At 47.8% G+C, this 15,137-nt stretch overlaps 1 protein-coding gene across 4 annotated transcripts; it reads right to left on the bottom strand.

The window, feature by feature from the left end:
• Positions 1 to 4,323: 4,323 nt before the first annotated feature.
• On the bottom strand, positions 4,324 to 14,185 carry rfx5 (regulatory factor X, 5). 4 transcript variants are annotated; one of them, XM_086280377.1, is made up of 11 exons: positions 14,111 to 14,185; positions 12,528 to 12,682; positions 12,362 to 12,395; positions 12,196 to 12,278; positions 11,961 to 12,083; positions 11,733 to 11,849; positions 11,560 to 11,638; positions 11,265 to 11,463; positions 9,224 to 9,306; positions 9,011 to 9,142; positions 4,324 to 8,867 (listed from the first exon to the last, which is right to left on the bottom strand). In XM_086280377.1, the coding sequence occupies exons 2-11, from the start codon at positions 12,647 to 12,649 to the stop codon at positions 7,806 to 7,808; spliced, it is 2,034 nt and encodes a 677-aa protein (XP_086136503.1). In that variant the 5' UTR covers positions 12,650 to 12,682; positions 14,111 to 14,185; the 3' UTR covers positions 4,324 to 7,805. The 4 variants fall into 4 exon arrangements, with proteins under 4 accessions (XP_086136503.1, XP_086136506.1, XP_086136504.1 ...); XM_086280380.1 differs by lacking the exon at positions 14,111 to 14,185 and adding an exon at positions 14,050 to 14,066; XM_086280378.1 differs by lacking the exon at positions 14,111 to 14,185 and adding an exon at positions 13,011 to 14,043.
• Positions 14,186 to 15,137: the final 952 nt, after the last annotated feature.

The following is a 15,137-nucleotide window of genomic DNA, read 5'->3' as shown; positions in this document are numbered from 1 at the left end:
ATTTTTGAAATTTGCATTTTGTTAACTTTTTGCCTGTTTTTATTTTATACCTGGTTATCTGTGTGTGTGTGTGTGTGTGTGAGCTTTTGTCTAGAAAGGTGCTATATAAATCAAATGTTACTTATTTTAAAGTGGTTATTAAATGTGCGAGCTTGCATTTAGCTGCGTTTCTGACTCATTTCTTTCAACATTCGTTTGTCCTCGAGCTTATTTTTCTCTCTCACGTCAAACAGTTTTGAAACAAGTTTCACTTCTGATTTCATAAAAGCTAAAATTCAGCTATCGTCCTGTCACCACTTTCCTCTGTACTCATGTTTATTTACCACATTTTATGCTCTGTGATAAATAGTAATAAATCACGTTTTTGACTCTGAGATTATTCTGAGCCTTCATAGCGGTGATACTTATCAGGATCTGTAAAGACAGCAGCTATACGTGACAATAAGCAGCTCCTGCCCCTTAGGTGGGGTCAGGCTCATGAAGCTTTTATTTTGAAGTTAGACCTGCGTCATTTCTGCAAGTAGGTGTTCTGTTTTGGTTCTGTTTCCGGTTGGTCCAAAACTATTTCCTTCCTGTCCTCCCACACAAAAGCCCTTTCATAGTAAAAGCCTCAGGTACTTAGATTGTAAACACACGCACTGAATGCGCGCTCAGAGCGCCCCCAGCAGGCTGGCAGCGGAACAGCACGGAGCAGAAAGTGGGTCTGCGGGTGAACTTGATGGAACATCTGCAGACCCTAAACATCTGTCGCAGCTGCTTGATTATGAGAGTCCATCAGTGAATTATAATCATTATAATATTAATATTTTAGCATTAACTATGTATTAATATGAGACCACATTGATCGGTTTATCCACCTCCGTGAGATGAATTAACGGATGTCACTGTGGTTCAGCGAGCTGCACTCAAACGGGAAAGTTCAGCTGTTAGCGGTAACGGAGCAGGTGGTCACCGGACCGACACGAACTGATTTACCGAGCGCGCAATCAGCGGATGCGCTTTTTAATGACGCGCTCCCAAAGACATCCAGACAGTTCACAGCCCAGCACAGACACGACCATCAGCACGTCTGCAGGGAAAACAGCCTTCTCACATCACCTGACTGACTACATTACTTCATTTAGCAGTGAGGAAAAGTGAAGCCCCCGTGTAAGTGAAGGACGTGGAGACTTGTTTCCTGTGGACGTGATGTCAGCTTTCCAATCGTTCACTGCGTGGCTCGGGACCCCGGTGTTCTGCCAAAAAGCGACTGTCCGTATTTAAACCGCTAAAAGAATCTGTTGGCCTGTAATATGTGAGATATATGTCAGGTGTGTCCCTCGTGAACGATGTCACTTCACCTTGAGCCACAAACAACATTCCTGTCACAACAAGTGTTTTTTGCACTGCATAAAAAATTCCGTTTTCTGTTTTTTTAACGGACGCTGACAGAAAAAGGAACATTGTGTCGAGTTTCAGTCCACTCTGTACTATTTACGGACATTTACATTACATTACATTTACGGACACTTCAGTTATGACACGGAAAGTTCCGTTTATTCACTGTTTATTTTTCCGTTAAGAGAAAAACTGAAAGTTCTGTTTATGTGACCATTTACAGCCACTTCTTTTCACTGTAACTGTGTACTTCTTTATAATCTTACATTTCTATACGATTACAACCATTTTCTCAAAATTTGGTAGGAGAAAACTTTGTAAATGAAGCTTTGCTTAGTGCACAGCATCCGTACATTTAATGTTAAATGTTCTTTTATCCTCCTCAACTCAGAAACTATATTGAAATATAACAACAGCATCCATCTTGTCATAAAATGACTAAACAGCCAATAAACGAACAATCTTTCAAGTCTGAGGATTTCTCCTTCCTTGTGTTCATGTGCACACATGCAGTCCAGTGTTTCCTTCAAACAGGACACCTGACAAACAAAAAATGTAACATTTAACAATCTTTGCACATTTGATAATATCCAGAGTACCTTTACGTTAGAATCAGTGCCTTGTGGTTACTTCACCTCAGTGTGGTTTACATCCATGTCTGTCCAATCATGACACAGTATACACATGTAGTCAGTTATCGCCGCTCACCTTTGATTAATAAATTGTATTTCACTAGCAGGGACCACTTCCTTGGTAAGGATGGATGAGGAAGTGTGATAGTGCTGCGGTTTGGGGAAGGCCTTGAAGGGGACTGGCGACGGCTCTCAGGCCGGGCAGAACCCCGTGTACTAGCGAGAAATAAAGGAGCTCTGGGTGGGGTTAATCTGGGCTCTAAACTGAGCTGCTGTTAATTTGTGATTTCTGAGGCTGGTAACTCAGATGAACGTATCCTCAGCAGCAGAGGGACTCTTGGTCTTCCTTTCCTGGGGCGTCCTCATGTGAGACAGTTTCTTCGTAGTGCTTGATGTTTTGTGCAACTGCACTTTTGGGACACATTCAAAGGGGCGATCGTGGCTCAAGAGTTGGGAGGTCGCCTTGTAATCGGAAGGTTGCTGGCCTCGCGTCTGTCAGTGCGCCCCAGGGTGGCTGTGGCTACAATGTAGCTGCCATCACCAGTGTGTGAATGGGTGGATGACTGGATATGTAAAGCGCTTTGGGGTCCTTAGGGACTAGTAAAGCGCTGTACAAATACAAGCCATTTTTAGCATTTTTACAGACTGACCTTCAGTTCTTAAAGTAATGATGGACTGTTGTTTCTCTTAGTTGATTGGTTCTTGCCATAACATGAAGTCTAACTGTTGTCAAATAGGGCTGTCAGCTGTGCACCAACCGGACTGCTGCAAGAAACTCCACATACAAACCCTGACAGGCACACCTGTGAAGTGAAACCATCTCAGGTGACTACATCATGAAGCTCACTGAGACAAGGCCGAGGGTTTACAGTGTGTCATCAAGGCAAAGGGTGGATACTTACAGGAGTCTAAAATACAACATATCTGGAGTTATCTTTTTCTTTGTTACATAATTCCACGTATCCTTGTGTCATATGTATTTAACTTCTTCAGTTTGAATCTACAGTGCAGAAAGTAATAAAAACAGGAAAAACAAGATGTGTCCAAACTTTTGACCGGCAGTGTCCCACATCTACCCTCACAGAACAATCTTTTCAATAACTTCTTTCCCCTGACAGTCAGACTGATGGCAAACCACTGAGCAATGTGCAATAATAACCTCTCACTGCCTCAGAAATATTATCATTCTTGTGTAAATTTATATTACTTTTGTATTTTGTACTGTCATGTTTATCCTGTAGTGTTTCATGTCCACTTTAACAGGTCAGCTTCTTGATTGGCTCTCATTGAAACTGAAGTCTGTATGTTTCAACAGTTGTGTGCGGTGACTGTCACAGAAAGGCGAGGACAGACGACGTCCCCTGCTCCATACACCCACAAACACCCACTATTTAGAAAGATAAATTAGATCAGATGAAAACACTGTTTGTGCTGCCGATCCGCACTCCTCGTTGACAGAAGAATGACTGTCTTACCATCCATCCATGCATCTTCTTCCGATTATCCGGGGCCGGGTCGTGGGGGCAGCAGCCCAAGCAGAGAAGCCCAGACCTCCCTCTCCCCAGCCATCTCCTCCAGCTTGTCCAGGGGAACACCAAGGCGTTCCCAGGCCAGCTGAGAGATATAATCTCTCCAGCATGTCCTGGGTCTGCCCCGGGGCCTCCTCCCGGTGGGACATGCCTGGAACACCTCACCCAGGAGGCATCCTTGTCAGATGCCTGAACCGCCTAAACTGGCTCCTTTCGATGTGGAGGAGCAGCAGTTCAACTCTGAGCCCCTCCCGACTGTTTTACTATTTATATTCTATTCCTGCACAGTTGGTGTGGACCACCCACAATTTCACTGTGAACAACGGCAATTAAAGCTTTTTATTCTTATGTCTGCGATTGTCACACAGGCAGAAAATAAGCTCTTCTTTTGTGTTTTCACTGATTGTTTTCGATCTCCATCAGCAGCTTTACAAAGAACATGAAATAAGTGAGAAGAGAAAGAAGACATTTAAAGAAACCATCTTTTAAACCCATTGCTCCATTTGAAATACTTCAGGTCTGTTTTAAACTAAATTATAACATTTTAACAAAAAAGAATCTGATTTCAGACTCAAACTAGAAACAAATCAAACTCAGAGGATCATTCAGCGTATCAAGGTTTGTCCCAGAGGATTCAGTTTTTGTGACCCCCAAGTCCTCTTGTGACCCTCAGATCCCGTGAGCAGTGAGGGACCCTCGGGAATGCTGACGGCATTTTCCAAAGATCCGATTAGTCATCAGGAAGTGATTTAACACCCGCTGAAATGAAAGGCGGAGACCAGAGAGTAAGTTAACGTCACGTCTTTATTGCGTCACGTAGGAAAATAGATTCACATTAAAGTTCTGGCTTCTGTCCTCATCACGCTTCACTTTCTCTTCACAACAAACAAACACAAGCGAAGCTGCGTCACACTGCTGAACGGGAGGTTCATCCTCCACCGCTCCCGAAGTAAAGTGCAAAACAAAAAAGCAACAGAAAGGAGAGAGGGCGGAGTTACGGAGAAACAAACATCCAAAAGAGAGACCAGCAGCCACGGGAACACATGCAGAAAACCGATGGCGTTTCTCACGGCAACACCAGGAAGAAGAAAATCTGCACATCAACAAGCTCAACAACCGACAAAGCACAAGGCAGAAGGAAAACAACAGGAAACGTCAACGCCGCTGGTCACAGCTACAGACAAAAACCCGGCCCCCACGGGACCGCCAGGGCTCGCTCCCAACAGTGCCTCGTCATCTCGTCACGTTTCGTCAGTGAAGGTCTCTGACCCGGTGAGGGTCAGTAACAATCAGCTGTTCACATCTCAGAGGGCTCGCAGGGGAGCCGCTCTACACATGTACAGCACATATAAACAAGACAGGAAGTGACATCAGAAGGCGCCGTGTCGTCAGTCTGGCCCCTTGGAGTTGACGCCCTGCTACCCGGATCCCGATCGTTTAATCTTTGATTATCTGACCCGTTTCTGGTTTAGTTTGTTCGAGCACTGCGGCTCCACAGTGAACACCTCCCACAGACAGCTGCAAACCCAGGCTCCCAGTGCAGGGCCAGACTGGGCCAGAGCTGCTTTTAACTGGGTTATCCTGGAGTCCTTCTGCCCTTCAGGGATCATCAAAGATGAAGCAGGTTCACTTATTCAGATGAACCACAGTTTCTGGGGTTTGTGTCTCGGGCTTCGTCATGCTGCTTCACACCTGCTCGCTTGGTAGAGCAGGTGTGAAGCAGCTCAGGTCCACCTCTTTACCCCTCGACTTTCTCTCCCCCTGATTGGCTCTTTCACAATCACGACCGTTTATCTGAACGCCTTTGGAAACCGACTCTTAGACTCGCGTTCTGAACCACATGTCAGCTCTGCTCAGTTACTTGCGCTGTTAGTCCCAACTTCAGCTCTTTTTGCATCTTTGTCAGGTTTCCCAGTTTGCCCAGTAGCTCCTGCACAGGGAACAATCTCTTTGGGTTTCAGTCAGAACTTTTTGATTTCCAAAAGCAACATTTGACTTTAACATCAGGTCTGCAATAAAGTGATGAGGACAGAGTCAACGGTGCCTGGCAGCAGAGCGACTCGTCGGTCAACTCAGCAGCAACTTTGCCCACCGAGGGTTTTTTGTTTTTCTTTCTGGAAGCATCTAGGCCTCAGTCCACCTCAAAGGAAGCCTTAAAGCAACAGGGACCAGTTCAGGACCAGCAAGCCTTCTCAGTCCTGGATAAAATTCCCATTGAGGTCCCAGATCAGCACAAACAGGTCCCAAGAGGTCCGACGTTTCGTCAGAAAACCCTCCAGAGTCAGACGCTCCCGGAGTAACTCAGCATCAGTCCTACAGCTCTCTGCCAAACGTGATGCGATTGGAAGCGGGTGGACTGCTGTAACCACAGTCCAGGTCAGGTGACTCGCCTGCGGCTGCCGTCAGACGCAGTTTATCGTACAAACTTTGTCTGAAGTAAACTGAGGCCTTTAGAGAGACGTCTTTACTTCTACAAACCGTGAAATGTAACTACTCTGTGCGATTACTTCAGCTCTCATAAAACACTCGTGTTTTCCTCTTTATTCATACTGTTCAACACTTAAAACTGAAACGGCCATAGTGCGGCCGGCCTCTCGTCAGGTGCAACCACAAAGCAAAACATAACTCATAAATACCTGTGACGTAGTCTCTCAATGCATATAACAACAAACTGGTAACACACACGGACTCTTTACACAGTGCAACGCTGGAGTCAGTCAGGGCCGAGGCGCGGCAGTTAACAGGACGCCGAGACGTGCCAGTCGGCTGAGTTTACACCATGCAGTCATATTTACATGCTGGCGCTTAGTGCAGTGCTGCCGTGTGCACCTTCCCATCATGCAACACGTGTGAATTAACAGTCATGATTTTCGACGTCCCGTTAACTGACCCGCAGCTCTCATTGTCAGAGGACAGAGGGAAGTGAGGACACACACTTGAACACGCCACATTCACACCTCCAGACGCGAGTACTGACAAACAGGGTTTTTACAAGTCTGAGATCACAGGATGAAGATGGCGAGGACGGCGGCAGTGCCGCGCCTTGCAGTTTGTAGCACCAATGATGAAGACGACGCCCGCGGGGAGCGAGAAGCTGTCTGACAGAAGTGAAGAACAATCGCTCAGCAATGTGACACTTCCAGAGTCCTCCCGAAGGAACCACAGAAGAAGAGCAGGAACCACTTCCTGTTACAAGTTTAGGGCACTTCCTGTGGCCGAAACCTTTGTTTTGGGTTATTTATTATTTTATTTTTATTAACATCAGCATCTCGACGTGGTCGTGTCACACTGCTGATCGGGACAGAGCTGTGGTGGCGCTCGCAGGGAGCTGGTTAGTGCAAAGGGTGCATGGCGTCTAACGGGCTCTGAGTGGGTAAATTCTTCGTACTGCATGCGAGCGTTGGTGGAGGGCGACTTGTGCTTTGCTCCTTGTGCCTGAGCTCAAGCTTCAAACCAGCCGTTCGATCCGTAAGGGCCAGATATCGTGTCGCTGCTGTGCTCTCTAGCGGGGGGGTCTACATCCACGTCATTAACATGAAAACAACAACGTGGCTGCCGGAGGAGGGGCAATTTTTCACCATAAATAACCTGCTGAAGTAAAAAATCACTTTCAGTAAATCGTCGCCGGGTGGTGAAGGTTTCCAGCACAGTTCACACAAAGTACTTTCTAGTTAAACAAATGTGGTGCTACTTGACAAAGAACACATGGAAGCAGGTCTGCTGTGAGGTCATCTGGCCCTGACGGAAACAGACACGAGCACTTTAGAGTCTGTGACTGACTATTAATCATTTAAATGCAATCAAAGAAGCTGAACTAATAAAGAAAGTCGCGTTCAAACGTTTAGATCAAACGGCTTCTTTTTGGGGGGCACATTTAAAAAAATCACAAACCAACACGATAAAAACACAAGGCTGTTCAGAACAGGGGGCGGAGCCTCTGCTCCCCAAACGGCACCTCCTGGAGGCGACGGCCTACAGGGGAGCAGAGGCTGAGCTCATTACAGAGGTGGTTTCTCAGGTTTAACACACAGAACCTTTACAAGGCTCTGACCCGTAAGTACCAAACCCGCCTCCTCCTCTGCACGTTTTAAGGTGAAGCGAAGCAGCAGACCAACAAATGTTCGGAGGAAGTGTGGCCGCGAGATGTGAGTGTTCTGGTTTCATGTATGCCCCTGACTGGCTGTCTGACGCAGCCAATCTGGGATCTCCACCAATGAGGAAGAAGACGTCAGACGGGCGAGGCTTTGTAGCGAGTGAGGTAACAGGGTTAGTGCCCCTCCCTCTGTGAGGATGTGCTGCTCTCTGCTTCCTCTTTCACATTCTTCATCACTGTGGCGGGAGAGGCGGAGCCAGCAGAGGAGGTGGAAGGAGGAGGTGGTGGCGGCAGGCTGACATGCGGCTGCACCGGCGTCAGCGTGATCTCCACCTCGCCTTGCTCCTCGTGCAGCGTGGGCAGTGGGAGGGGAGGCGCTGGCAGGTGTGCGGTGGGCGGCGTGGTGGCGCTGTTGTTGTTGCTCGGTCTTGGAGCTTTCTGGATGACTTCCACCATCTGGGTGCGCCCTGACGCCGCCAGCTCCCAGCTCTGGTTTCCCGGGCTCTGGAGCAACAGCAGCGGCTTACTGTGGCGGTCCACCTCTGGAGGGCACTGCACCACCACGCCACGGTGCTCCACTGCACCCAGAACCATGCCGGGCGGTTCCTGGATCACCAGCTCCAGCACGGGCTGTGAGGAGGCCGACGACGAGGAGGCTTTCTGGATGACGCCACCCGTCACAGAGCTGATGATGGAAGGAGGAGGGGGTGGCGCAGGTGGTAGGGGTGGAGGAGGAAGAGTAGTGGGCGGGGCTGGCAGGGAGTCCTCGGGGCGAGGTTTTCTCGGTCGTCCTCGTTTCCGTTTCACGGGCGTCGTGTTGGTGGGGGTGCTACTACCGATGGCGCTGCCACTGGACACCACCACCTCCAGGGGACGCTTGGCTGCTCCACCTCGAACCTTCTGGACCACAGAGGTGGGGGCTGAGGGGGCATGCTGCTGCTGAGGGGGAGGAGGCGGGGCAACCTTCTCCCTTTCGTAGGACAGACAGCTCTGAGGCAGAATCATCACAGGAAAGGGGCCGCCCTGCTGCTGCGGCAGCGTCGCCATCGCGATCACCTTCACCCCGCCACCACTCGTGGCGGTGGTGGCAGTGGGGCCTCCATGTCCAGACACCTCCCCTACACCAGAGGCGTCTTTGGGAGCTAGTGAGGGTGGAGAGGAGCGGACGGTGAGTGTCTTATCTGGGATGGAGCTGCGAGGGAGGATTCTGGGTAACTGCATTATGATTGATTCAACCTGCGGACAATGAGAGATGGACGGAGGTCACCGATTGGTCTGACTGAAACAAACAAACATAAACACGCCATCCTGACTGTACCTGTGATTTCTGTGTTTTGCTGAGTCTATGAACACCAGCAGCTTTCGTTCACCTCACTTACCGCAGGACGTAGAGATGAGGAAGAGCTGGAGGGAGGCGAAGCATCTAGGGAGGAAGGTTTTCCAGACGAAGCCGATTTGTCTCCTGATTGCGATTTCAGCGAGGAAGAGGAGAAAGAGTCTCCGAGATCCTTCTGTGGAAGGAGAGACAGACAGGAAGAAATTAGCAGTGTGATACATGGATCGGTGACATCACTACCTGCTGTGAAATTAACCTTCTGATCAGGAGCGCCATCACCATCAGCTCTGGACGCCAAAGGAGTCTTCTTGATGACTTTGTGGGTTTTAGCTGGACCGCCTGCACAGAAAACAGCGCAGTCAGTGACGTGCTGACAAACACCATCATCATCGCGTTCATCGCCATCATCACCATGTGAAGGTTTCTCTGTATGTCAGAGAGTGTTGGTGGGGGAGTGGACAGGTAAGCTGAGGGACTCTGGCAGTAAGGGGGGGGTAACACAGACACACACACACAGAAACACACAGACACACAAAGAAACACACAGACACACACACAGAAACACACAGAAACACACACACACACAGACACACAGAAACACACACACACACAGACACACACAGAAACACACACAGACACACAGACACACACAGAAACACACACAAAGAAACACACAGACACACACAGAAACACACAGACACACAAAGAAACACACACACACACACACAGAAACACACAGACACACACAGACACACACACACACAGACACACACACACAGAAACACACAGACACACACACACAGACACACACAGAAACACACAGACACACACACACAGACACACACAGAAACACACAGACACACACAGAAACACACACAAAGAAACACACACACACACACAGACACACACACACAGAAACACACAGACACACAGAAACACACAGACACACAGACACACACAGACACACACACACAGACACACACACAGAAACACACACAAAGAAACACACACACACACACAGAAACACACACACACACACAGACACACACACACACACACACACACAGAAACACACACACACACACACAGACACACACACACACAGAAACACACAGACACACAAAGAAACACACACACACACACACACACACACACACAGACACACACACACAGAAACACACAGACACACAGAAACACACAGACACACACACAGACACACACACACAGACATACACACACATACACACACAGACACACAGAAACACACACAGAAACACACACAAAGAAACACACACACACACACACAGAAACACACACACACACACACAGACACACACACACACAGAAACACACACACACACACACACACACACACAGAAACACACAGACACACAGAAACACACAGACACACACACAGACACACACACAGACACACAGAAACACACACACAGAAACACACAGACACACAGAAACACACACACAGAAACACACAGACACACACAGAAACACACAGACACACAGAAACACACACAAAGAAACACACACACACAGAAACACACAGACACACACACAGACACACACACACAGAAACACACAGACACACACACAGACACACACACACAGAAACACACACAGACACAAAGAAACACACAGACACACACACACAGAAACACACACAGACACAAAGAAACACACAGACACACACACAGACACACACACACAGAAACACACAGACACACGCACACAGAAACACACAGACACACACACAGAAACACACACAAAGAAACACACACACACACACACACAGACACACACACACAGAAACACACAGACACACGCACACAGAAACACACAGACACACAGACACACACACAGAAACACACACACACAGAAACACACAGACACACGCACACAGAAACACACAGACACACACACACAGAAACACACAGACACACGCACACAGAAACACACAGAAACACACAGACACACGCACACAGAAACACACACGCACACAGAAACACACAGACACACGCACACAGAAACACACAGAAACACACAGACACACGCACACAGAAACACACACGCACACAGAAACACACAGAAACACACAGACACACGCACACAGAAACACACAGACACACGCACACAGAAACACACAGACACACGCACACAGAAACACACACGCACACAGAAACACACACACACACACACACACAGACACACACACAGACACACACACAGAAACACACACACAGAAACACACACACAGAGAAACACACACACAGAAACACACAGACCTGCGAGCGCGGCGGAGGACACGAGCTCGGCCTGACTACAGCGAGGGTTGACGATGTGCTCCTGGATCAGGTAGCGAGCGATCTCCACCACCGTGTCGAACGAGCGCTTCAGGATCTTTTGCGCCCAGTCACAAATCAGCTCGCACGCTGCCTCTGTCACTTCCTGTTTGTAGGTCTGGACCAGCTCGGTGAGCTCCGCCTGGAGACGAAGAGGAACAAACAGTATTCATCACCAACAAATTGCAAATAAATATGACTGGTACTGCAGGACACAGGAGTACTGCACTGTGAGTACCGGGTCATTCTTCAGGTCGAGGTTGGGCAGCAGAGGCATGTTGAGGACCGTCTTCCTCCTGATGCCGCTGTAACAGTACGTTTCAGCGGGTTAAGGAAGGCTAAAGGTTACTCCTGGCATTCCTGACCTTAGACTGGGTTCGGGTTTTCTGCACTTTTAATCTGAAAGGATATTTGGACTGTCCTCGGCCTCCGAGCCGTCTCGCTTTGATGTTGGGAAAAATGTCTCTGATGATCTTCCCAAAGTTGGCGGCGCTCAGAGGACGCTGCTGCAGGTTCTCACAGTACCTCCTGCAGGACAGACAGACGCACAGTCAGGAAAGCATCGGAGCGCCATGGCAACCAGATCTATGTCAAACCACCCTTGTTACAGGGTCACTGTGCGTGTGTGTGATTTCTGACTTGTAGGTCTCGTAGACGTCCTGTTTGGGCAGGCAGGTGTCTGAATGCTCCTCCAGGTGACTGCGGATCCAGTTACAGGTGTGAAGCTGGTCGGCCGTGTTAAATGAACTCGAATCGCTGCCGCTGAGAACACAAATTCAAGATTTACAGAGGTTCACCGTTTCTGACAGAAAAACGACAAATCACAAACTATCAGGATAAAAAACAAAGGAGCAAAATGGAGAAGCAACGTCACCTTTTGTCTCCAGAACTCGGTCCAGAGGGCAGCTGCAGGTACAGGTACAACTTGTCATTGTCAGAGAAACGCTGAACATCTTGCTGTTGAAAAAAACCCCACAGTGAATGAACCAGACCTGAGGTGAGCACCAAACCAGACTTTAACCTCACATCAAGTTTCTTACCAGGATCTGCTCTACTTTGGTCTGAACGTGTTTCCTGTAAGAGGACAGAGGACATGCTGATCAGATCCATCACGAACACCACACAGGGACGTCAGAGCTTCAGAAATTCTAATCCCCATTTTCACACACAAACACTTCCTGCTTCATTGCCCTCACTCAGACTTACGAGATGTTGCTCTTCAGTTTCTGCAGCAGCATGCTGGGCTCAGTGTCACCCTCCCCTGTCTCCAGACCGCCCTGGCCCCTCCGGGAGGCCTCGGCCCGTTGGTGACACTGGTCCTCGGACATCAGGACCAACTAACCAATGCTGTGAAACACCATCTGAGAGAGACACACAGGAAAACGCACACTGTAAGGACAAAAGCAGCAACTGAAGCCAGCTTTGTGGATGCTGTCCAGTCTGGGGCCTGCCGTCTGCCTGCAGCGAGCTCTTTATTCATTTTTTTTTTTTAAATCTTTGCAGGGTTTGTCTGCAGTTCTCTTCTCAACAAACTCTGCTGTGCGTATTGCAGCCCACTTGTCAACCGATCAAATTGTGTCATCCACGCTCAACAATGTGCAGTCAGGATCTTGGAAGACTGCACGCGGACCCCCCCCCCCCCCACCAATAATGTACATGGACAGACACATTTAAAACCAGCCTGCCCACCTGCAGTTCCTCTGAAGTTCAGCAGAGGGGCCAGCATAGGGTCAGTCCCCACAGACTCCCATAGCTTTCCAGCAGAACTAACCATGTTTAATAAAATATGATGAGACACTAACTGTGTTCAGGAAACAGTTTAAGAACTAATTTGATCAGCTTTGGCCTAAAAATCAACAATTAGTTACTAGGACATCAGGCAGGTGTGGCTCTCAATGCAGTTCACAGTCCTGCTGCAGTCCAGTGTTGGGATCCAGCGGGCCCTGAGGTATCACTGCTGCCCAGCTTTACTATACAGGCCTGCGGGGTCCAGAAACCTCAGAAACCGCCAAACACTTCCCTACTCGGACCCCACTGGGGATTCAGGTTTCACGTCTCGTCCATGCAGGCCCTCGATGCTGATCCAGTTAGAACGGTTTAATTTTACCGTCCAGGTTAAAAAATCTGGATGTAAACAGATGCAATCAACCCACGTTCCGGGTCACAGCTCTGCGGCGGCTGCGCGGCTGGCAGCCCGACCGCGGGCGGTAACGGAGAGACCAACGCCGGCTGTGTTACGGCAATCCCCGGAGCGGGGGAGGAGCAGCACGGAGCCCGCTACCGTTATCGGGAGTCGTCTGTGTGGCCGCAGTGTTTACAGCGCCGGTGGTCATGTGCTGCCATTTACAGCGCGCGCGCGCACATACACACACACGAGCCCAGCTGAACATATTACTCCGAAGCTAGCGGGCTAATCCCGTCCTCCGCGTAGCTACCGGAGGCGGCCCAGACTCGGTGGCTGAGTTGTTCTGAACAGATGTTAGAACCGTTTCACGACTGTCACGCGTGCGTGAATCGGCTCCCGGTTAGGATGCCGGTGATGTTCCGGATAACAGACATATACGGGCTACCTGCATGCTAATCATCATAGGGTGGCTCACAAGCTAAGCTAGTAGCTAACTGATAAGCATTAGCTAGTAAGCGCTGAAACAGCCCGTTAAATCGTTTCAGCGCGATCTTTTTCATTTCCAAATAATTCTTGATAATGATACATAAATTCTGTTATTACTGTATGATCCAACAAGCGAAGCCCGCTTCACTATTTATTTTAAAAAAGAAAAAGAAAGTACCTGAGCCAAGATACAGCAAAATTCCCCTTTTCAGATTTTTTTGTGATTGGACGAGTTTGTTATGTCTGCCTGACTACAAACCCAGCGTCTATTCCCATTGGTCAGTTCTCAAAAATCTACCCAGACACCAAAAGCGGGTTTAATCCTATTCGTCGAGTAGAAATGTTTTTAGAACAGGAATTAATTTGATTGGACGCCTTTTCCTGGTCTGCCCAGTTACAAAATAGACGAATTCTTCTGTCGAATTCTGCATAGCAACAGCGAAAGCGAAACCAGCTAATACAAAACGTAAAATTGACATGCATGTAGAAATGTTAGGAAGAAGCAGGGAGCTCAGGTTCTCAAGTCTGAAATGATCATTTAATATTAATAAACTGAATTCTCATTAACCACATAAAGGATATGGTTAAATATTATCTCTAATTGCTTAGGGTATAAAATCTACACTACTCTGCCTGGTTTACACCCAATGTCATTTACCCATTATATTGTATATTGTATAGCTTTCTTGTTATATGTAAAATTGTATTGTATTTATTTAAATTTTTACTTTTTAATTATTTTACCTGCATTTTTTAATCACTCTTATATTTAAATGTTCATTTGCTATTTCATCTAGGGATCGAGAGTAACGTAGTTTCTATTCTCTGTATGTCCTGTACATGTGGCAGAATTGACAATAAAGTTGACTTTGACTTTGACTTGATCTGTTTTTTTGCCTACAAACCCAAGAATTTTATTGTGGATAAAAGATTAATTTAAAAAAAACACATTAGAATAAAGTCAACCATTCAAATGCCATGCTATGGTAAAACTATGTTGAACAGCTGATGCAAATCAGTGATTCTACTTTTACTGAGGACATATTTAGCTGTTTAATCTTCAAGGAAAACAGCTCTTTATTTTGTCACATGAATTTTCCATCATACAAAAGAGAAAGTACACAGAGTAAACAGGAACAGACAGGAAGAGAAAGGTTTGTTAGTGATGCTGAAACCCCTGCCTCTCGTCTTCATTCAAACGCGCT

Source organism: Aulonocara sp. 'chitande type north' Nkhata Bay, linkage group LG22 (genome assembly GCF_057382095.1).
Source record: "Aulonocara sp. 'chitande type north' Nkhata Bay isolate Kocher_YH1m ecotype deep benthic linkage group LG22, A_spYH_male_GT1.1, whole genome shotgun sequence".
Classification (NCBI taxonomy): Eukaryota; Metazoa; Chordata; class Actinopteri; order Cichliformes; family Cichlidae; genus Aulonocara; species Aulonocara sp. 'chitande type north' Nkhata Bay.
The sequence above is the reverse complement of the archived record's forward strand: the minus strand, read 5'-3'. Positions and strand labels throughout refer to the sequence as shown.